Source organism: Syngnathus scovelli, chromosome 5 (assembly GCF_024217435.2).
Source record: "Syngnathus scovelli strain Florida chromosome 5, RoL_Ssco_1.2, whole genome shotgun sequence".
NCBI classification, from domain to species: Eukaryota; Metazoa; Chordata; class Actinopteri; order Syngnathiformes; family Syngnathidae; genus Syngnathus; species Syngnathus scovelli.
In genome coordinates this window covers 12,331,132-12,354,364 of record NC_090851.1, presented here as the reverse complement: position 1 = coordinate 12,354,364, position 23,233 = coordinate 12,331,132, and the positions used below count along the sequence as shown (strand labels likewise).

The 23,233-nt window shown below is 43.7% G+C and overlaps 1 protein-coding gene and 1 long non-coding RNA gene across 4 annotated transcripts; one reads left to right on the top strand and one right to left on the bottom strand.

Moving 5' to 3' along the window:
- The first annotated feature begins 2,340 nt into the window (after positions 1–2,340).
- Positions 2,341–5,687, top strand: LOC125968772 (uncharacterized). The gene is made up of 4 exons (XR_007481363.2): positions 2,341–2,867; positions 4,481–4,631; positions 4,702–4,773; positions 5,251–5,687. It is a non-coding gene; the product is annotated as an uncharacterized lncRNA (long non-coding RNA).
- Positions 5,688–7,106: 1,419 nt separating this feature from the next.
- Positions 7,107–22,838, bottom strand: trim25 (tripartite motif containing 25). Of its 3 annotated transcripts, XM_049720129.2 has the most exons (10): positions 22,119–22,836; positions 20,267–20,362; positions 19,000–19,233; positions 17,624–17,792; positions 15,948–16,031; positions 15,508–15,591; positions 14,505–14,591; positions 14,266–14,418; positions 14,114–14,170; positions 7,107–10,809 (listed from the first exon to the last, which is right to left on the bottom strand). In XM_049720129.2, the coding sequence occupies exons 1-10, from the start codon at positions 22,731–22,733 to the stop codon at positions 10,271–10,273; spliced, it is 2,118 nt and encodes a 705-aa protein (XP_049576086.1). In that variant the 5' UTR covers positions 22,734–22,836; the 3' UTR covers positions 7,107–10,270. The 3 variants fall into 3 exon arrangements, with proteins under 3 accessions (XP_049576086.1, XP_068506741.1, XP_049576088.1); XM_068650640.1 differs by lacking the exon at positions 15,508–15,591 and having other exon boundaries at positions 22,119–22,838; XM_049720131.2 differs by lacking the exon at positions 15,948–16,031 and having other exon boundaries at positions 22,119–22,837.
- Positions 22,839–23,233: the final 395 nt, after the last annotated feature.

The following is a 23,233-nucleotide window of genomic DNA, read 5'->3' as shown; positions in this document are numbered from 1 at the left end:
CACACACTAAATTTGGACTGGAGTATGCATACAGTGTGTGCATACAGCAGACAGTCAGAATATAGCGCAAAAGTACAGGACGTTACACAGGAGTGGGGGAGAGAATTTAGGATCCTAACAGCCTGGAGTATGAAGCTGTTGGTGAGTCTGGTGGTGCGGGAGCGCAGGCTCTTGTACCTCTTCCCAGAGAGCAGAAGAGCAAACAAAGAGTGAGCGCGGTGACTCACATCACACACAATCGTGGTCGCCTTGCGGGTGAGATGGGAGGTGTAAATGTCCTTCAGGGAGGGGAGTGAAACACCATTAATCTGGCCAGCCGTGTTCACTATGCGCTGCAGGGCCTTCATGTTGTATTCAGTGCAGCTACCACCCCAAACAGCGATACAACTGGAGAGGACGCTCTCAATGGTGCCACGGTAGAATGTAGACAGGACTGCCGGAGGAGCATTTGCTCGCCTGAGTTTCCGCAGGAAGTACAGGCGGCGCTGAGCTTTCTTCGCCAGTAATGCAGTGTTGGTGGTCCAGGAGAGGTCCTCACTGATGTGCACCCCCAGGAATCTGGTGCTGCTCACTCTCTCCACCACAGCACCGTCGATGGTCAGTGGCAGGTGTTGGGTGTGACCCTTCCGGAAGTCAACAACAATCTCCTTGGTCTTGTTGACGTTCAGCAGGAGGATGTTGTCCCTGCACCACATGGCCAGAAGTTCGACCTCCGACCTGTATTGAGTCTCGTCGCCCCCGGTGATGAGACGTGTCATCGGCATATTTCAGCACGCGGTTGCTGCTGTAAATTGCAGTGCAGTCACGCGTCAGCAGGGTGAAGAGCAGCGGACTGAGCACTTGGGCGGCCCCCCGTGCTCAGCGTGATACCGGCAGAGATTTTGTCGCCAACATGTACCACCTGAGGCCTCTGAAAGAGGAAGTCCAGTAGCCAGTTGCAGAGGGAGGTACTGAGGCCCAGCTTGTCGAGTTTGTAGATGAGTCCCTGTGGTACAATGGTGTTGAATGCAGAACTGAAGTCCACAAACATCAATCTCACATATGAGTCCCTTCTCTCCAGTTTGGTGAGGGCTGAGTGGAGGGCAGAGCAGATGGCATCTTCAGAGGACCGTTTCGCTCGGTACGCAAACTGGAAGGGGTCTATGGTGGGGGGGGGGGGGGGGGTAATGGATCTGATGTGTTCCATGACAAGCCGCTCAAAGCACTTCACGATGATGGGCGTCAGTGCCACGGGGCGGTAGTCATTGAAGCAGGACGGAGCAGGTTTCTTCGGCACAGCTACGATGGTGGCAGCCTTGAAACATGATGGGACGATGGCCTGCTGCAGAGAAATGTTAAAGATAACCGTGAAGACACCCATCAGCGCCCCAGCGCAGTCCTTCAGCGCTCGACCTGGGATGTTGTCAGGGCCCGCCGCCTTACTGGTGTTGATAAAGGCAAGCGTCCTCCTCACGCTATCAGCAGAGAGGCACAGGGGCTGCTCGTGTGGAGGGGGAGGGGTCTTCAGCGGGCAAGTGCTGTTCTGAGCGTCAAAGCAAGCAAAGAAGCGGTTCGGATCATGAGCAGACGGATGTTGCCCTCACAGCTCTGCGGCGCGGGCTTGTAGTCCGTGATGGTGTGAATGCCCTGTCATAGGCTCCGTGCGTCCCTGCTTGGGGCCGTGTGGCGGTGAACTAATTATCCATCCATCCATCCATTTTCTGAACCGCTTAGTCCCCACGGGGGTCGCGGGCGTGCTGGAGCCTATCCCAGCCGTCATCGGGCAGTAGGCGGGGGACACCCTGAACTGGTTGCCAGCCAATCGCAGGGCACACAGAGACAGACAACCAATCGCACTCACACTCACACCTAGGGACAATTTGGAGTCTTCAATCGGCCTACCAAGCATGTTTTTGGAATGTGGGAGGAAACCGGAGTGCCCGGAGAAAACCCACGCGGGCCCGGGGAGAACATGCAAACTCCACACAGGGAGGGCCGGAGGTGGAACTGAACCCGCACCCTCCTATCTGTGAGGCGGTCATGCTAATCAGTGCGCCACTGAGCCGCCTAATTATGTTATAGTTATTTGATATATTTCATTTCGTGTATGAACTTTAATATGTTTTTATCGTTACAGTTCAGTAGTTGCTGGCTCGTTTACCAAACCCACGTCTTTCCTGGTACTTTGTTAACACTACAATTTAGTTATATAAAGTGGAGACTCAGTTTTCAACCACAATCCGTTCCAGAAGGTTATTCGAGAAGTCTGTTCCAAGCAAAAAAATTAAAAAATAAAAACACCTTTTTTAAGATTATTTTTTCAATTGCGCAACTGCAGCGCACCGTCGAACGCGCAACCGTAGCGCGCTGGTCGCATTATTGTGACGGAGCGGTTGCTGAAATTTAGAAAATATTTTTAAAGTCCTGATGTACGTTCCAAATTTTAAGTGAACCTCAGTGCGCAGGGAGCTTAATTTGGTCCGATCGCGCAACCGCAGCGCGCCGGGCGCTCACTGTCGCATTGCTTTAGGAGCGTCTTTGTGTTTTAGAATGGCTTTACTGCTCCCACTTGCTTCCTTTGGAGGCATGATTAGAGTTGGATTTAATGAATTGGAGTGACACAGATGGTTTGAGAAACGTGTTATTTATGTAGTAATAGTTATTTGAATAACTCTGAATGTTACGTCAGGCCCGTTCTCAGCTCCTCGTTTGTGTATATGTCACGGGGAGAGCATGCAAACGCCACACAGGGACGGCCGGAGGTGGAACTGAACCCGCACCCTCCTATCTGTGAGGCGGTCATGCTAATCAGTGCGCCACTGAGCCGAAGAGGCAATTAATAAATTCAAGAAGGACTTCATTGAAACAGACTGGAAGGACTTATTTGGGTGAGGCAAATGCCGCATATGAGGCTTTTATTGATATATATTTACTGCTGTATGAAAAGCATCGTCCGGACATATGGACGTAACGAGGCAGCTGCTATAAAAAGCCTTTGATTATAAAGGGACTACAGAATGCTTGTAAAAAAAAAATAAAAAAAAAAACTTTATAGAGACTACATATAGGTAACAATGGATGCTGAACCAAATATATAAGGTTTACAAAACAAATTGATAACAACAACGAGACAAGCTAAGAAGCAATATTATAATACCTTTCTCGAAAAATTATGATTTATTCGGATGGCTGGGAGGCCTCGTCTGGGGCACCACTGCGGATGTCTTGCTCGGTGGCCTGTAAGCCCATCTAAAGGGAGAGACGGGTCCCAATTGGTAGCACAAACGACTATGGTTGTTTAAAATTCATTATTTTTATGTAAAAGGGTTTCCAGAGACCAAATTGTTGGTACCATTCTCCTAATAAAAGAAAAAACTCACAATAGAAAAACCTCACATGCGGGCAAAAGCAAAACGGTGAGATGGTCTGAAAGCCCCAGATGGGGGAGGGGGGTGGCTTTGAAAGCTCCCTTTTGCGCCGAGTAGACTAGGTCCAGGAAGCTGTCTCCACGTGTCGGAAAAGGAACATGCTGGTGAAGCCTCGGGAAAACAGACTTCAGGTTGGCATGATTGAAGTCTCCAGCGAAGATGGTGAAACCGTCAGGGTGCGCTGTTTGCTGTTCACTGACAGCCTGGTACAGTTCACCAAGCGCCGCGATCCTGTCTCCTTCGATGTTGGAAGGCGGGATGTATACCGCGACTAGCAGAATCGCGGTAAATTCCCTCGGCAGATAAAAAGGACGGCACTTAATGATCACAAACTCCACAAGCGGCGAGCAGTGCTTACATACCACCACAGAGTCCCGGCACCATTCTTCTCGGATGTAGACGCATATTCCACCTCCTCGCGACTTTCCCCCTCGTACAATGGCACGGTCCGCCCGATAGCACGCTAGCCGCTCCAGATGCACTGCACAGTCCGGAATGTTGTCACTCAACCAGGTCTCGGTGAACACGAGCACACAGCAGTTCCGCACCGTCCGGTACGTAGACCTCAGCAGTCGAACGTAATCCATTTTGTTGTCCAGCGATCGAACATTCGCCAGAAGAATGGAGGGCACCGCCGGTCGCGCTGGGTTGGCCGCCAGCCTGGCCCGGACGCCTCCGCGCTTGCCCCTCTTCTGCCTCCTCGCACACCGTTTCCGACGGCTCCCAACCGGGGGAGGAATAGCGGGTGAGGTCGGCGACGTTTCAGGACGTAGCAGTCCGAGCGCCTTTAATGTCGACACTTCAAAGTCCAGAACGCCGCAAAACCCACTTCTGCCGATGTCAAGCAGAACCTGCCTGCTGTACTTGTAGCACGGACGAGACGAACACACAAGACTGTCGGACGAACACTCATTAGACGAACAAATCACCGTACTGACGGGACAGAGAGTGGCCGCTGCGTGTGCACGCGCCGCCATCTTGAATTTCTTCAACCGCATTTCACACCTATCAAGCATGTGAAAACTTTGTTCTTGTAGGATTGTATGGTAAGCTCTTCTTGGATTCCTCTTCAGAAAACTCTAGGTTGCATTAAAGGTGATAGCCTGGATTCAGCTCAATTGCAGCCCAACCGTTCCAGTGGCGCTCGGGCCGACACACCGGCGGAAATGACCGGAGCTGTAAGCAGTCGTTTCGATTTTCGCCCCACTAGGATCCCTTCGCAGAGTAAGTTTGAACCAAGCAGCGCCACCGCAGAAATTTACCCAAAAATAATTTATTTCCTCCTGATGCGCAGTCGGGCCAGAGAACGAGCCAGAGAACGAGCCAGAAAGTGTTCATTTTCGGCTCCCTAGGATTTCTTCGCAGAGTAAGTTTGAACTAAGCAGCGCCGGCGCAGAAATTTACCCAAAGATTTAATTCCTTCTGTGTTGCGTCGTGCCAGAAAAGGAGCCAACAGGTTTGTCTTAGCTGAGGAAGACTGGTAGGTACCCTGTCTTCCTCATATCCAGAGCTTTTATCCTGTTGGTTGGGAGATTCTCAACTCGACTGTGTTGTGGTCATGTTCTGGCACTGCAGCAAGTTATTCGAGAGACAAATGTTCTACCAAAATGTTCAATTGTCAGGTTTAATTTTTCTTTTTTTTTTACAACTTTATTACTACTTTTATCAGGTTAACACTTTATATGATTATTGTGAGGTTTTTCTTTTATTAGGAGAATAGTACCAACAATTTGGTCTCTGGAAACCCGTTTACGTAAAAATAATGAATTTTTAACAACCATAGTCACAATGTCTCTTTCTGCTACCAATTGGGACCCTTCTCTCCCTTTCGATGGGCTTACAGGCCACCGAGCAAGACATCCACACTAGTGACCCAAGGGAGACCATGATTTGAGCATCAGGCATGCTGCCCTGTAAGGCTGAAAGAATTCTTTGTCCACGTTCTGTTACTCGCACTTCATGTGGGGTTGGTCTGTCTTAGGCTAGTACTAAAAAATACCATGATTTCTGTTTAGTTTATTAATTCATTAAATAGTGTGTGATGGGGTTTTCACTGTGTAATTGATGTTTTTACAATTGGCACATTCGGAGTTTTAGTGTTAGGGTGTTAAATTCTTATAAACCAATTGTCTTTCCCTCCTCACATGCTGCTGGCCGGAGTGGCCTGTCTCTCTGATCAGTGTGCCGCCAAGAGTGACGCTGGCCAGCAGGCCAATCTTAGGCTGGCGCTTCGGGAATACTCCCGGTTATTATATAGTGTGTGTGTGTGTGTGTGTGTTGTGTATCTCTCTCTCTCTCTCTCTCTCTCTCTCTCTCTCTCTCTCTCTCTCTCTCTCTCTCTCTCTCTCTCTCTCTCTCTCTCTCTCTCTCTCTCTCTCTCTCTCTCTCCTCGTCTCTCTCTCTCTCTCTCCCTCTCCCCTCTTCTCATCTCTCTCTCCTCTCTCTCTCTCTCTCTCTCTCTCTCTCTCTCTCTCTCTCTCACTCTCTCTCTCCTCTCCTTCTCTCTCTCTCTCTCTCTCTCCTCTCTCTCTCTATATATATATATATATATATATATATATTAATATATATATATATATATATATATATGTAAACCGAGCATATGTATATACTATATATATATATTATGTGATTATTCATCCTCTGTGTGCCCTGCGATTGGCTGGCAACCGGTTGAGGGTGTCCCCCGCCTTCTGTCCGATGCCTGCTGGGATAGGCTCGAGCATGCCCGCGACCCCCATGGGGACAAGCGGTACAGAAAATGGATGATGAATACTAGAGCATTTCCGTCTGCAAAGAAACCTTTTGAGAAGACATTAGAATGACATTTGATGACATATGTGTGCAATGTTCAACTCTTTTAATCATAAACAAAAGACAAATAGCAATCATGAAGCTGTTTATTTGAACCAAATTATGATCAATATACATAGACTGCATAGTAATGACAATGCAAAAGCAAATAACATCAAGCTAGGTAAAAAGAAAAAAATCCTCTCCATTCAAATAATTGTTACACAACATCAATCAGTACGATATTGACTTCTCATACACTTGGCGATATTAGACAAAAATAGTGCAAATAATTTGCATTCGGCTGATAATTGCAGAAAAGCAACAAATGACAATGCAAGAGTGATTATTTTGATAGCAGAGCAGAGTTAACAATTACATCACTGAGGGTGTATACATTTGACCTCGATAGTGACGTCACTCAATCAGTAAGCGCACCCTTAATGTCAACTTTGCAAGACGTGCATGGAAATTCACAAGTTAATATTTCAGCAAGTTGTATTCAGTCGTCCTACCCCCTTTTCCATAAGCTCATCTGGAAGCTCTGAACAAGCTTGATATTTATCCTGATCATTTCAATCAGATCTGTTGCAGCAAAGAGACATATAAAGTAGAGAAGACAGTGGTCCTTGAGGGCCAAGTTCTGACAATTCAGCTGTAAGTATTGAATGGTGGACTATTGAAGACATACATCATTGCACGTTTTTCAACATCCCCTAAAGAGGTCGTACAATTTTACCAATTTTCTCATTACCAAGGCTCCGAAATTTTTTTTCTTTGCGGAGAAGCTTTGCAAATCAATGACTTTGTTTGACTTCTTATTTTAGAGCAGCATTTTTTGGAAGCTTAATTTTAAAGGACTGAAGCTAGGATTTCATCAAACAATAAAAATACAACATATTAACAAATTGGTTTTTTTTTTAGATCAACTGTTTTATTTTTGTATGTATTGTGCATGGCAGCAGACTGCTCATAAAATCTTTCAATGGAGCAATTCCAAGCAAACATACATTTAAATTAAACTTAGTATTCCTGAATTGGTTGTATGACCTTTCAGCAAAGCTAAATCGATTAAAACATTAATATGTGCCCTGCAATTGGCTGGTGACCAGTTCAAGGTGTACCGTGCCCGTCGCCTGCAAACTGAAATAGACTCCAGCATGCATGTGACCCACATGAATATAAGCAATTCGGATAATGAATGAAAGAATAAATGCATACTAATTCTGCTCAAATGTAATTTGGCGACCATTAATAGTGCCGACCTCAAATGCCAACACCTATCCACTACATTTACATGCAGTCAATATTTGTGTAATGGTCAAAAGTCCGGTTTCTGAAACATTCAGGGAAAAAACATTGGCATGCCTGGACGAACAAAGCTGCTGGCACACTTAAATCCCCAAATTGAAACCACTATCCACATTCACGTCATACAGACATTACTGCCCTTTGTCACCCAACCCGAATAAAGCAGTGGTAAGGTTTCCTTGACAATTTACGGCTACTTGTTTATTACCAGTGAGTCCTACATAGCTTTTATTTTTTTTTTAAATTTCACCATGTGTGTGTGTGTATTTTTTAAAAAACGTTTTAAAGATTCTAACGATAATTTTTGGGTTATTTTTTTACAATTAGCATGACTTCTTCCGTTTACTTTACTACTTACTGCTATACTTGTCTATGTGTATCTTGTTTGCAGCCATGGAGGTAATCATTACCAACTTCAGACCAACTTCGTGACGTGTTTGATCACACGAGCTAGCCAGACGACGCTTGCTGAAAGTTGCTGGTGCGGCATAAACAGCATGTGATTACCTTGAACTCCGACTACTCGCATGTTAAGTGCCGTGAGCCGATTGAAACATTTTGAGTCAAGGATTCAATCATTAAAACAGCTGAAAATTATGTGATTCTCAGTGTGGACATATGGACTTATACACTTGGATACTTATCTGTATACACAATGTGAAAATACCACAGAGAAATCAATGTATTTAAGTAACGTTCGCTTGGATGAGGAAGCTGTACTTCCAGGACTACAAAGATTCCTTGTGGATAGGGCAAGACCAACCAATGACTACGTTTACACGCAGGTCAAAATTTCTTAAGACATTCTGAATACCCTGTTTAAGTATGTTGTGTATTTTGTGAGAAGGTGCAGATCTGTCCCAGCGGCCATCCAGTGGTCGCCAGGCAAGGCTGGGTGTGGGTGGAAAAGGACTTTTCTGACACAGACTTTTTTGACATACAGTATTTTTCACACTATAGGGCGCACTGGACTATAAGGCGCACCATCATTGAATTTTTTACTTTAGGAATGTTTTCATAGATAAGGCGCACCGAATTAAAAGGCGCATAGAATAGAAGCTACTGCATTAGACTGGGGTTGACTAGGGTCGCATTATGCATCCACTAGATGGAGCTGTGCTAAAGGGAATGTCAACCCAGTCAGTGAGGTAAAGTCCAACTCCCTTTCTGTACGAAAGTGATACTGATACTGGCTTCTTACTTGGTCCAGCAACCCCACTCATTCTAGATGGTCATACACTTTCTTTAGAAGAAAATAAGCGAGTGCGTGCGTTGATGCGTAATGCGTCGATTAGCTTGTTGACTTTGGCGCCGGGTTTGAGTATGCGCAGCCAAAGTGGCTGCGGTGAGGGGGTGTGATCACTGTCTACTGCTCACTGTGATTGCCTCCCGGCAGGCTTACCTGTATGGATCAACAAATTCATCAATTGATCCATATATAAGGCGCTCTGCATTATAAGGTGCACTGTGTTTTTTTGAGTGAATTATAAGCTTTTAAGTGTGCCCTATAGTGCAGAAAATACGGTAGTTTTTTTTCTGCTCATGCTGATGTCATGAAGTCCCCCCATACCTCAGGTCAGCATGTCTGTGCCCTCGCTCGCTCTCTCGCTCTCTCTCTCTCTCTCTCTCTCCAAAAAAGTGGCACATTTCTGCCCTTTTGTCTGGGTGAGTGAGACCCCATAGGGCAGGTTTTAAATTCACCCTTAGTCTCTGACCTTCCCCCACTGGTCACAGCATGCGGCATTTACCTGATTCTCCTCTGTGCACTCCCCAGGGCAGACCCAAAACTTCTATTAAGGTTTTTGTAATTACCACCAAGTGTGTCCTCTCTAAATTGCCGCCAGCAAGTCTGTAAAATTCTACTAACTACGTACTTAGTATTGCAATGACAATATGAGTGTATATAAGAATATACCTCACATGCCTGAATGCACTGTTACTATTGTATTTGAATAACTCGATTCAAACGGTAACACATAGACGTGACACAAATTTAACGTCATGTCCGCTTGTTACTTTATACCGCCTATAAAACACAATATATTCACGTCACTCGGGGAGGATGACATACCAGCTCTGCCGAACCCCTGAAGCCGACTTACCAAACCCCAAGGGTTCGATCGAACCCAGGTTAAGAACCACTAGTCTACATACACACTGTACAATTTTTGCCATTGGAACAGAAAATAATATGAAAACGCAGCACAGTCACCAAGTAAGCTTGCTATGGCATACAAGTACTCCCAGTACTACAAGATAAGTTTCCTTGTGGATAAAGCAAAAGCATGTGAGGAACACATGCCATTATGTCAGAGTTAAGAGTTAAATTGATCTTGTTTATATTTGGGTTAGACAAGTGGTAAGCCAGGGTTTTATTTGGGTTTGTAAAACCAGAATAATATTCGGGGATTTTATGAGCGTTTACATGGCCTTTAAAACTCAAATACTGCCAATATTCAGGTTTTAGCAAGGCTATTGACAGCATGCAAATGTGATCAATAGGTCTCTTGCACTGCAGCCGTTTATTAACTTGCTGTATCGTGGCATTTTCAAAGCAGTTTGATTAATTGACAGCTGATCTGAAACTGCTCTACCAGCAGAAAGTTACTCGGGATAGGTTCATAATTAAATTTTATTTTTTGAATATATTTCTTTAATATAATCAACAGGACACCAAATAGGAATTTGCTTTGAAAATCAAACAAATCGGAAGTTGGGTTTTGACTCTTATTGGACTGTAGCGAATGTCCATGTGGTCCTCAGGCCAACAATTTACACAGCGTGATAGATGACTCATGGCGAAAAATCCCAAAAGCCGGATACACTGCCTCAGTGAATGAAAAAACAAAAGTGTAGAAGCAATACATCCTATCGGTCACATCGTAAAATGTAGCAGAGCCTGAATCATAATCCAACAACACACCAATACGTTTCGCATGGATATTCATGAGCACAACCTCACTGTTGTCATGCCAAGCTGACAGTTTGTCATTAACCCACTCCACACACCAAGACTGGGCATTGCGGCCAAGCCGACTGGTGGGACCTTTGCGCTTAATGCTCCCGTAAGTCAACCCGATACTAGTGAATTCTTTGTTATTAAGCCGAACTTCCCAGTAGTGGCGCCCTTGAGTGAAACCCTGAGAGGTGAGCACCTGAGTGAAGACGGAGAAGCGCTCGGGGCAGTCACTGCACATAGCTGGATTTGGTTGGTCTGACACAGATGCTTCTTGCAAGTCCTCGGTTAGCTTGATGCATTTGTGTGCTGTCTTTGGATCAAAACTGAGTGCAGTGCCATCTGGTAGCATAGAAAATAGACAACATCTTTAAAATTACTGTGTTTCTCTGGTTCATCTTAACTCATTTATGGCTAGGTTGTCATGGGTTAGGAATCTTGGGGGTCATCCCAACTGTATTTCTTGCACAAAGTGCAAAGACACTATGCATTTGAGTGGAATTTTCTTTCTTTTAGTATTTTGCTAGACTTTGCCCCAGTAGAACTGCGCAGAGTGTATTGCAGACGCCTTGCACCTCCCGATCAGGCGTCTGTGTGTGATCCCCTTTCAATGGTGACAGAGGTGCTATCAAAATATTTTAAAGACGATTATGTTTAGAATTTCTCAGATGTGTTGCAGGGCGAGGAAGAAATGCCCAATGAGGCAAAGCGCATCGATCAAATTCACAAACGTGCTGAGTCAGTCCATTGGCTCAGCACGAAAATGACGATACACCCGCTTCTACGCGTACTACTTTGAGGCACTAAATAATAGGTGCATCGGGGGTGAGGGTACATTGCGCGGCGGCACACCCAGACAGGTGCAACGCAGACACAAACACGGTAGATTGGACTTGTCGTGGCACGAAAATGACTGTTAGGGCTGTTAGGGCCCTGAACTCGCTACCCCCTTCTGCGTGCGGCACTGTTGCGCTATTTTCGGGAATGTCTGCTGTACGCGCACTTGCTCCTTTTTTTTTTTTCTGCTCCTCTTATTTATTTATTTATTGATGTGTTATTTATTCATTATTTATTCAGCACACTTTTGTTATACTTGTTTACTTGTTTGTCTGTTGTGAGCCATGTCTTGTCACCGTGGGATAGGGGGGAACGAAATTTCGGTTTCTTTGTGTGTCTTTGGCATGTGGAGAAATTGACAATAAAGCTGACTTTGACTTTGACTTTGAAGTGACGCCCAGCACACGGGCACTATTTTACTAAAATAGGGCTCTGGAAGTAATTTCATTATTTTGATTCAGACTAGTTTATTGAGTAGAAATTGTGAATGTGTATCATTGGTCATGTACGAGACCCAAATCATATTGGTCTCAGTGAAAAAGACACATTTGCCTAATGTATACCGCAGGGAGGACCAGATGTAAAATGAATCAAAAGCAATGCTCGGAGGCAGGGGAGAAGGTCTAGAGTGGCTGGGTGAGTCTGCACACTGAAACTTTAGAGACTAGCCTGCATTCTGCTTACTAAAGATACGGAAGGCAGTAACAACCCCAAAACAAACAGTATCAATACCTGCCTTAAAAAGAATTAAAAAAGAACAATGCAAATGTTTGAAAATGTCTCCGAGTGAACAATTTTATCTACTTTAGATCTATCTCTTGAGGTTTTTTTTTTTTTTTGGTGCCTAAAAACAATGCGGATTTGTTACAAATCCAGAGCTGCCAACCAGTAGAAATTTATTTCAGACTCATCCGCTACCATGTGTCAGTGCAACATTACTCGAGCAGACTGACTGAATCAGACCACGTCTGCAATTACTGTGGTTAAATATTTTTCTGTTTTGAAATTGCTTGATCAATGTGACTTATGGTGTAACCAGCTTGTGTTAGTGATTTCCGTAACAAAAAATAAAAGGCAGTTCTGCAAATAAGGCTGTATGTAAGTTTAGTATCAGGTCCAGATGTAAATACCGTAATTTCCGGACTATAAGTCGCGTTTGTTTTTCATAGTTTGGGTGGGGGGGGGGCGACTTATACTGAGGAGCGACTTATATGTGAATTTTTCCACAAATTTTCCAAATTCAAAAAAAAAAAAAAGAAAAAAAAAGTTAAACTGCGATAAACGAACCGCGATGTAGCAAGGGATTACTGTAATTTGAATTTCAAGTGACGTCAGTGGCGCGGTGCGGCGGTTGTTTACTTAAAGGATAAAGATTCGATCACGGGATGACGAAAGGCCCCACGTACTACCGGCATCATTAGCGGCTTTGTTTTTAAGTAACACGGAGGACGAAGAGTTTGATGGATTTAATGATTTGCAGTGACACAGAAGGTTTGAAAAACTATTATGGCTTTTACGCACGCCCGGTCCTACTCTACGGAGCTCTCTTTCACCTCCGTGGATGGAAGTCGTGGGCCGGCGCTCGGCCGGGTGGCTGTCCGGGGACGGTGGAGGGGGCTCGGACATGACTTTTACGCACGCCCGGTCCTATTCTATGGAGCTCTCTTCCACCTCCGTGGCTGGAAGTGCCACCTCCGGGGATGGAAGTCCATGCCGCCACACACCTGGAACTCCACGCCGGTGCTTGGGGCCGTGTGGTGGTGAACTATTTATGTTATAGTTATTTGATATATTTTATTTCGTATAGCAACTTGTATATGTTTTTATCGTTACAGTTCAGTACTTGTTGGCTCGTTGAACTCTTGTTTTGTTAAATAAAGAGATGTTTACCAAACCCACGTCTTTCCTTGTACTTTGTTAGCGCTATAATATCATTACATACTAGATCTGTGGAATAACGACGAGGCTGACGTAAGGGCGCACGCGCGGCGTTCTTGACAAAGGACGAAGAATTCGATCGATGGATTTAATGATTTGGAGTGACACAGATGGTTTGATAATATTGTTGTTTATGTGATGGTTATTTGATATATACTTTATATATCGTTATATGGGTCTGTGGAATATTTAGAATATTTAAACGTCAGCGGCGCATACGCGGCATTGTTTCCATAAAGGACGATCGATGGATTTAATGAATTGGAGTGACACTGAAGCCGACTCACCAAACCCCTGGGGTTCGATCGAACCCAGGTTAAGAACCACTGGTTTAGCCTGTTGTTGCTCGTTCATGTCTGTTTTTGGTGTTGGATTTTGTCAAATAAATTTCCCCCAAAATGCGACTTGTACTCCGGAGCGACTTATATATGTTTTTTTTCACGTTATTGTGCATTTTATGGCTAATGCGACCTATATATTCCGTAGCGACTTTTAGTCCGAAAAATACAGTACTTGGAAATAAAACAGTTAACAGTTGAGCTCTAGTCTCATATTTATATTTTAATGTTGGATGGAATATTATCAATCTGCAGCCACAATAAAGACACATGACCACACAATTCCTATGAAGCAAAGTGTCATTCAAGTGAAACACTGGCTGTCGTACTGGAATCTTTCCCAGCTGACACCTTGAATTGGTCGCTAGCCAATTGAAGGGCCCACACAAAACTATTCGCACCCACTTTCAAACCTATGGCCAGTGGTCAATTTACCTACCTTCCATGTTTTTGGAATGTGGGATAATACGCAAAGAGGAAATACAATAGTAGGAAGAAGCAGGATAAAAATAAGATCACGTTCAAAAACGTACATGTCACAAGAATGTGTCTCTTTTCACCAATGACGTCGGCAGGGCGATCCATCGTTTCTGAAGCAAAAATAAGTCCAAATCGGAAATGGTGAAATAGATCTGACATCCATTTACATGGTTTTACAGTATGTGTTCCATCAGACAAGCCATACCTGTTTTTTCTTTGGGTTCAGAAGGCATGTGAGTCAGCTGGGGTCTGTGTTTTAGTTTCCCACCCGACACTAGGAGGTTTTCCATTGAACGTGACAAATTTTTCATACGTTGCTTACCATCTTCCTGGGGTGGAATGGGCTTATTGTGTTTTTCTAAAGAAAACACATTTTCCACAGAATTAGATCACCTGACTTCTGGATGAATGAGGAAATTAAATTGTAACGTAACATTTTCTTACTCTGCCATGTCTTGTCAGCTTTGAAGTCGAATGCCTTGGTGGCTGCGGGATAGCTGCTGATGGGATGTCCTGTCTGGATGTTCTTTTCTGAAAAAGGAAAATACATACGTCACATTGTTCTTTTGTTCATTTTGTCATTAAATTTCATGTTGTATAGAAAAGCATTCATCCATCCACTTGAAATTTTGGAACTTTCAGGGACAAGCACCATGCTTATGAAAATGATATATAGTAAATGTCACATGTTTAGAAAAATCTTTATGAATATTTTTTTTCTTTTTGGAGTATCAACTGTCTTTTTTTAAAAAGGTGCATAAATGAGAACAACTTCACTAAGTTTTCACTTGGAGAAATTACAAGTGTCCTGGACGATGTTTGTCATGCTGTCATGTGTCGTCCGGATCATTTCCTGTTTTATTGTGATTTTCCTCTCGTTCCAGTCAGTGTGTCCTTCCCCTGTGCGTCCGGTCACGTGAACCCCTGATTCCAAGTGTGTGCACCTGCGTCAATGACCAACTGTCTTCACCTGTGTTCCCCTCCTGTGTCCATATAACCCGCGTCTTTCCTAGTATCCAGTGCCAGTGCGTCTTGCCTTGTCAGAACACTAGCGATCACGAAACCCTCGAGTTCCACGTAGAAGCCTTGTTTGAGCGACTTTGATCACCGATGTTAACTTGGTTACATCGCTACCTTGTTTTTGTATTTCCCTCGGTTCGAGGCGCTTTGATTTGCCCTTTTTCTCCCTCGGTTCGAGGCGCCTTTGTTTTCCCTTTTTTTCCCTCCTAGTGAGGCGTTTTTTGTTCGACTGTCAGTGGAGACAATAAAAGCCTTTTTGGACACACTTGAACTCCCGCCAGGCTCGTTGGTCCCTCTTCTTTAACCGTTTCCATTTCACGTTGTCTTACAGACCGCATTCGAGTCCTCTCCCTGCTCTGCGCCTGACAATGTTGTTTCTATTAAAACTGAACGGTGAAATATAAATTAAATTGTAACATTTTCTTACTTTGCCATGTCTTGTCAGCTTTGACATTGACTGACTTGGCGGCTGCAGGACTGCTGATGGGATGTCCTGTCTGGATGTTCGTTTCTAAAAAAAAAAATAATACATACGTCACAGTATTTGTATTGTTCTTTTGTTGATTTTGTCATTAATTTTCATGTTGTATAGAAAAGCATTCATCCATCCACTTGAAATCTTAGAACTTTCAGGGACAGGCACCATGCTTATAAAAATAATATATAGTAAATGTCACATGTTTAGAAAAATCTTTATGAATTGTTATTTTTTTCTTTTCGGAGTATCAACTGTCTTTTTTAAAAAAGTGCATAAATGAGAACAACTGCACTAAGTTTTCACCTGGAGAAATTACAAGTGTCCTGGATGATGTTGTTCCTATTAAAACTGAATGGTGAAAAATAAATTAAATTGTAACATTTTCTTACGTTGCCATTTCTTGTCAGCTTTGATATTGACTGACTTGGCGGCTCCGGGACTGCTGATGGCTTGTCCTGTCTGGATTTTCGTTTCTGAAAAAAAAAAAAACGACATACTTCACAGTATTTATATAATCTTTTGTTCATTATGTCATTAATTATCATGTTGTATAGAAAAGTATTCACCCATCCACTAGAAATGTTGGAACTTTAGGGGACAAGCACCATGCTTAAAAAAAAAAAATGTAGTAAAAGTCACAATTTTAGAAAAAACTTATTTATATAGAATTATTTTTTTGTTTTGGGAGGATCCACTGTGCCTATTTTAAAAAGGTGCATACTAAATGAGAACATCAGCACTAAGTGTTGACCTGGAAAAATCTCAAGTGTCCTAGATGGATTTGCTCCTATTTAGAGTAAAACAACCATAAAACCAATAATAATAAAAAATAGAATACTTTATTGATCAGGGGGGATAACCGCTAATTTCACTTTGACAGGTGAATACAGCATCACAGTAGTGATGGGGAAAATGAAGCAAGTTGTATTTTTTTTACTCCTTTAGAGAGCGCTCTCTGTTCTACATTTGGCTGAAAGCATTCTGACTTGCCATTTCTTGAACTTCTTTATTTAAACCAGTAGGTGCATCGAGGGGAGTCAAAAATGTAACAACTGGTTCATGAAGCAAATTTGAAGCTTCATTTCCCCATCAGGCAGAATGGTGGCGCTTCCGCCTCACAGTTTGATTCTGGCTCCAGCCTTTCTGTATGGAGTTTGCATGTTCTCCCTGTGCCTGTGTGGGTTTCGTTTGGGTACTTTGCTTTCCTCCCATATCCCAAAAACATGCATGGCAGGCGGATTGAGCACTCCAAATTTTTCCTAGGTGTGAGTGCGAGTGTGGATGGTCATTCATCTCTGTGTGCCCTGCGATTGGCTGGCAACCAGTTTAGGTGCCCTGCGATTGGCTGGCAACCAGTTTAGGGCCAGTCCCCCGCCTAGTGCCTGCCGACGGCTGGGATAGGTTCAGCACGCTCATGACCCTTGTGAGAATTAAGCGATCCAGAAAAGGGATTGATGTATTTCCCTATCACTTCTACAATGTCTGTAATTTTGAGGTGAAAATTAGTATGGGTTAGTCATTACTGTACACGTTGGTTTTGCAAAAAAGAGATGAATGGTGTTTGCAGCTGCCATAAAGAAGGCAGAAGAAAAAAAATGAAGAAGATAACAAAGAAGAAGGCAGTGAAGCTATACAAACACAAATGTTTGTGTTTGGTTTTGATCATTAAAACTCACTGAATTCTTCGAAAATTTTGAGACAAATTGGTTTGGAACAAACATCAAACCTCCAGCTATGATACAAACAAATAGTTAATGTCAGGACACGCCTTTTTCAAACAACTCAACCTTATTCACAATTGACCACTGAAATAGTGACTGGCGTGTGAATGTGATTGAATTCCGAAAACAGCCACACCCCAGTTATGCAGGGTGTGCACACTGGCACAACCAGATATTTTTACTCGCCCTCTCAAAAATATTTTTTTTAAATTGGGTTGTACAAGTGGTTTTGAGAAATTCTTTTGTGGTCTCATTTTTCTATATCACAAACACCTGGCATCTGAGCATGTTTTTATATCAATTGTACATATGGTAGAGCACCCTACTACAACCAAAAACGTTACCTGTTTTAGCTAATGGCAGTCTGTCACCAACAGGCTGACTCAGGATTTCTTGAATGTGTTTCTTCAGATTACCAGCAAAGTCCTGGGTTGCTGTCAACTTTTTGGAACTCAAATATATTCGAGGGGCATACGGCTCAAATGCTGCAGCTTTGGGCAGATTAAATGAAGCCTGTGAGGAGGGAAACACAACTGTGAAATGGATACTGCTGATCGAACTAACTGATAGATATTAAATACCGTATTTGCCGGTGTATTGGTCGACCTTTTTCGATCCAAAATCGACCGAAAAAAATCGACCTCGACTTATACACCGAGTCATAAAATTTAACTTCGTATTCATCGCTTCAAATGTGATGGTAACCAAGGCCGTTTCTCATGCATCTCATTGTGCGTTGCACTTAGAAAATTTGAACCGGGCGGCGTGCGCGAGTGCGCGGCCCGCTGGAAGTCGAATGAGGCGCCGCGATCTCCTCCGCGGTGCTTATAAAGTGCCGATCCGCTCGGCTTGGAGCTATTTCCGGCCTCCCGTTGGTGCCGGGCGGCGTGCGCGAGCTCGCCGGCCGCTGGAAGTCGAATGAGGCGCCGCGATCTCCTCCGCGGTGCTTATAAACAGCCGATCCACTCGGCGGGGGCTATTTTCGGCCACTTGGCGCGTGCGCACGGCCTCCCGGATGTGCCGGGCGGGTGCGCGAGCTCGCCGGCCGCTGGAAGTCGAATAAGGCGCCGCGATCTCCTCCGCGGTGCTTATAAACAGCCGATCCGCTTGGCGGGGGCTATTATCGGCCACTTGGCGCGTGCGCACGGCCTCCCGGATGTGCCGGGCGGGTGCGCGAGCTCGCCGGCCGCTGGAAGTCGAATGAGGCGCCGCGATCTCCTCCGCGGTGCTTATAAACAGCCGATCCGCTCGGCGGGGGCTATTTTCGGCCACTTGGCGCGTGCGCACGGCCTCCCGGATGTGCCGGGCGGGTGCGTGAGCTCGCCGGCCGCTGGAAGTCGAATGAGGCGCCGCGATCTCCTCCGCGGTGATTATAAAGTGCCGATCCGCTCGGCTTGGAGCTATTTCCGGCCTCCCGTTGGTGCCGGGCGGCGTGCGCGAGCTCGCCGGCCGCGATCTCCTCCGCGGTGCTTGTAAACAGCCGCATGCGCACGGCCTCCCGGAATTTGAACACATTTCGTCAATAAATTTCGCATATTGAATTTTGAAGTTTAATATAATGCAACAATTGAGCTCGACTTATACAAAGGATATATCATAAAATCGTAAATTTCCGTCGAATTTTAGGGGGTCGACTTATACACCGAGTCGACCTGTACACCGGCAAATACGGTAGGTTAAATTGGTGTGCTGAATGTGAAAAAAAACATAATTTTCTTACCTGAAGAAAGGCCATTGTTTGTGCCTGACAAAGTAGACTCTGGATATCCCCTTTAGCCTTGTTCAGGCTATCAATATTTTCAGAAAACCTTTTCATGAGAAGCCTGAGTTTGGTGTGAGAAGACTCCAGCTCTTCGTCCACCACGCTCATCGCGGCGCGCTCCTCATTGGCCAGCATGTTTCGGATCAGTTCATACTGATGAGCCATTGCCGACTTCTTGGCGGTGGCGTTGCCCTAGAATACGAACGCAAAATGATTCACATCCAAAATTTTTTACTGTGCGTCAGTATTTCTTAAGGCAGTTTTTTTTTACTGGTTTCGTCCAAGAGACCACCATTATAACCAAGAAGCAACTCGGGGACCACTGCTTTGTCGGAATATTATTTTATTTTATTTTGGTATTCCCAGCTACATCTGACATAATTTGAATGGGTACATACTTTACAAAATTAGCTGGGAAATAATTCGTTTAAATAATGTTTTTATATATATATATATATATGCATAAAGTTACAATTATTTTCCATTTCCAATTTAGTGGACCACCTGCAATACCGACACGGTCCACTGGAGGACCTTGGACCACCGGTTGGCAATCCCTGTCTTAAGGTGTACCTTCAGAGTTTCCACATTGAGGTCTTCATAGGGAAAAGAAGCAATATTATAACATTTGATAAAAATCAAATGATCTAAATTTAGCAGATAAAATTGAATACTAAGCTTGTGTTGTTTACTTGTATGTATATTGTGTACTATGTCTTGTCACCGTGGGATAGTGGGAAACGTAATTTCGATCTCTTTGTATGTCTTGGCATGAGAAGAAATTGACAATAAAGCCGACTTTGACTTTGTCATTGCTAAATAACATTTACTACTATCTCTTCATGGTTATCTATGTAAATAAAGCAACATAAATTATTACTAAATATTTAGTAAAAAATTATGTTAGTCTGATACACATGACTTTAATTACATTGCTTGTTAATTTATCTCCCTCAACGCCGACCGAACTTGATCACCTTTCCTTGTTCGCCTTTGGTTGTCGGTGGCCAAAAATAGCCGCTTCTCCTTTGTTGTGACTTTAAATGTATTTTTTTTAGAATCCTTGATACAATAAAGTTTAAAAACACTGTTAAGTAAATGTGCCAATTTTCGTTTAAATAGGAAGTTGACAACTTAGGCTGTGTGTCCCTTTAATGCTCAGAACAATAAAGTTGTGAATTACAGGCAAAATATTTAACTCAGGCATGTCCAGCTCCATGCTTACCTTCAGGGTAAGCTGCATGTCTCTCATTTGCAATATGACGGTCTCGTTTTGTTTAATCTTCTTGTTCGTGAAACTCAATTGCTGTATCAGGTTGGACTGCAAAGACAATAAAAAGGATGCAATCAATCAATCCAGTTTAGAAGGTCAGTTAAACCAACAATAATGACATTTTATTTGACTTCTGAATGTCACAGGTGTAGATTTGGACAAGGTTTAGTCATTACATTTTTCTGCCGAGAATCTGCACAAGATGGATCTCATTTGAGCATTTTCAACATAAACTGCATTAACAACATTTAACAAAAGGAAAACAACACCCATACCTATGACATCAACTATGGGCGTTGCCATCATATTGTTCTGTGGACCACAAACTAATTCCTCCATCTATTTTTATACCGATAGAGTCACGGATGAACTGGAGCCGAGCCCAACTGACTGAGTGAAGTAGTTTTCACAGTTCGTGTAAGAAGTTAAAGATCAAGCGATCAAGATTACTGAACAAACAGCAATGACATACAGTACACATTCAATAACCTGCTTCTCTGGATTCCTTCTCTTTTTATCTATCTGCCTTTGCCCACAAAGTGTGGGGATCTGTCAATTCGAGAGCTATGACCCTTAAATTGCGTTCATACATTTATTTAAGGTCTTAACCGCTTATCCTCACTACGATCACAGTACAATCTGTGTTATTAACTGTTGGAATAATTAAATGGTTGGCCTGACCAAAGGCCTCATTATTTACGAGTTGGGAGTCCTTTGCTTCAACAAAGGACTCTATCTAGCTCCGGAGAGTTCTTAGACTCCCCTCCTTTCTTAACTTTTTCTATGTGCCTGTGAGAGGCCCTCACTAGTTATGAACAGAACACCTTTGTTCTTTGTTTTAGTTCGAAATAAGTTCTTTCTCTTTTAATAAGCGTTGTAGTTTTTATGTATGGATTGTTGTTGATTGAGACTGTTTGTCTTTAAGTATTACAGAAAAGACATATCTGTTGAAGTAGTTGCATATAAGTTATCCCATGTTTACTCAATATTAGTATTGTGTGAAACTTAGCTAGAAAGTCTAGTTGCATTGTTCCACAGGAAAACGGCACTCAACACACTTTGAGATATCTCATTAAGGACGAGTCAGGCAACCAGCAGCCAACCGGCTGAGGAGGAGCAGGATAGACTGCAACCTAACAACCTAACTGCTGGAGTCACGAATCGGCCGAGGCCTGGCACCACATGCATCCTGACATAAACACATTAAAAAGTAGCTCATTATGATATGTATTATATTATGCAGCATATATTAAAATAGCTCATACTCATGTTATAAACACATTTCAAAATAGCTCATTATCTTTCAGTCAGGAGGTGCATGAATGATGCTAATTGCTCAAAAGTTGTGAAATATTACTCAAGTGACGTTTAAAGCATTGACAAAAATATAATATTCAGCAGGCCCTGGAGTGGTCAGCCATCAATTGCAGCAACATACAGCAATTCATTCATATTCACAACAATGAACAATTTGTGTTCAATGAACATAACATGTATGTTGTCTGAATGTGGGAGGAAGCTGGAGTTCACATTTTAAACCCACAGAGATCATACCACTGCTTTGTGCTCAGTTGCTCCAAGAAAATTCTCAAAACCACTCAGTAAATCAGCTAATCAATTACTGAAGGTGATTTTTAAAAAGCTAGCTAAATAAATATAACTGATATATGAATGCAGCTTAGTTTATAGTATTTTCTGAGGTTGATATACCATACTGTAAAGAAGAGTTAACTTGATAGCATACTTTGATAGTTGCTTTCAAACCCAGTAATTTTCCGCGTTCTTCTCCATTTTAGTTACAGACCTCTTGCTTGGTCCTCTGCTGCTCGGCTGTGATAAAGTCGCAGCTTTTGTGCGCTTGCTGGAGGCAGAGAGTGCACATGAGGCGATCGTGCTTGGTGCAGAAGAGCTCCATGATCTTGCGGTGCTCCGGACAGATGCGCTCCAGCAGGTCGTCGACGGGCTCGGACAGCTGGTGTACGTGGAACACCGGGTTTTCACGGTGCGGCCGCAGGTGCTCGGTGCAGTAGGAGGCCATGCAAGTGAGGCACGTCTTCACGGCGTCCGCCTCCATACACGTATCACAGCGTACGGCGGCGGCACTTCTGGCCGCTTGGATCCCCGGCATTTCGGACACGGGCACATCTGGCTCAGTCTCAGTCGACCGCAATTTAAAGGTCTCGACCACGGCGTTGAGGACCGTGTTTTTCTTCAGTTCCGGCTTGATGGGGTAGTTGGTCCGACATTGTGGGCAGCTGTATATACAGCTGTCCTTCCAAGTAGCGAGGAGGCACTCCTGGCAGAAGTTGTGGCCGCAGGGGATGGTCACTGGGCAGTCAAAAGGACACAGGCAGATACTGCAGGTCAGCTCGTCACCCAGGCTGAGCAGAGAGCGCTCACAGTTGTCCACGTTAGCCATGGCGACGTTTCAGTGTCAACTGAGGAGAAGCCAACGAAACTTAAATTCCTTTTCTCGCGAAACGAAAGTTAGAGCTCAGCTGACATTTGTCACGTGACTGGCTGTCACCAGTGCCTCTGGTTTCAGAGTGCAGTTCGAGGCGTGGCTCAATGTGAGCTGGACCTAAACCAGTGATTCTTAACCTTGTTAGAGGTGCCGAACCCCGCCAGTTTCAGTTGCGCATTCACCGAACTGCTTCAGCACGCCCGGTTTGAAAGATCAACGAATTCATGAAACATTAAGTATTTTTATTAAACAAAACAGATGGCATAACAAATTTATGCAATGGAAAACTATATTATTATACAGCACTCCCTGAATATTATTGTATGTAATTTTTCTCAGTCATAAACATGTCATTTGGTGTTCAGTAATTGTTGATGTGACTCATTATGGTTTTTTTTTTTTGTTTTTTTTTGTCATTGTCCAGCATCAATAATTACAGTGCATTTAAAATAAAT

Bases quoted from the DNA above. Each gene is read 5' to 3' on its own strand.
- trim25 (XM_049720129.2), bottom strand. From the start codon at position 22,733: ATGGCTAACGTGGACAACTGTGAGCGCTCTCTGCTCAGCCTGGGTGAC. The intron at 20,363-22,118 runs GTCTGTAACTAA...TTGTCTTTGCAG, and splicing joins AGCAGAGGACCAAGCAAGAG to TCCAACCTGATACAGCAATT. The intron at 14,592-15,507 runs GTAAGAAAATGT...TTCCTTTTTCAG, and splicing joins AGCTGACAAGACATGGCAAA to AAAAGAACATCCAGACAGGA.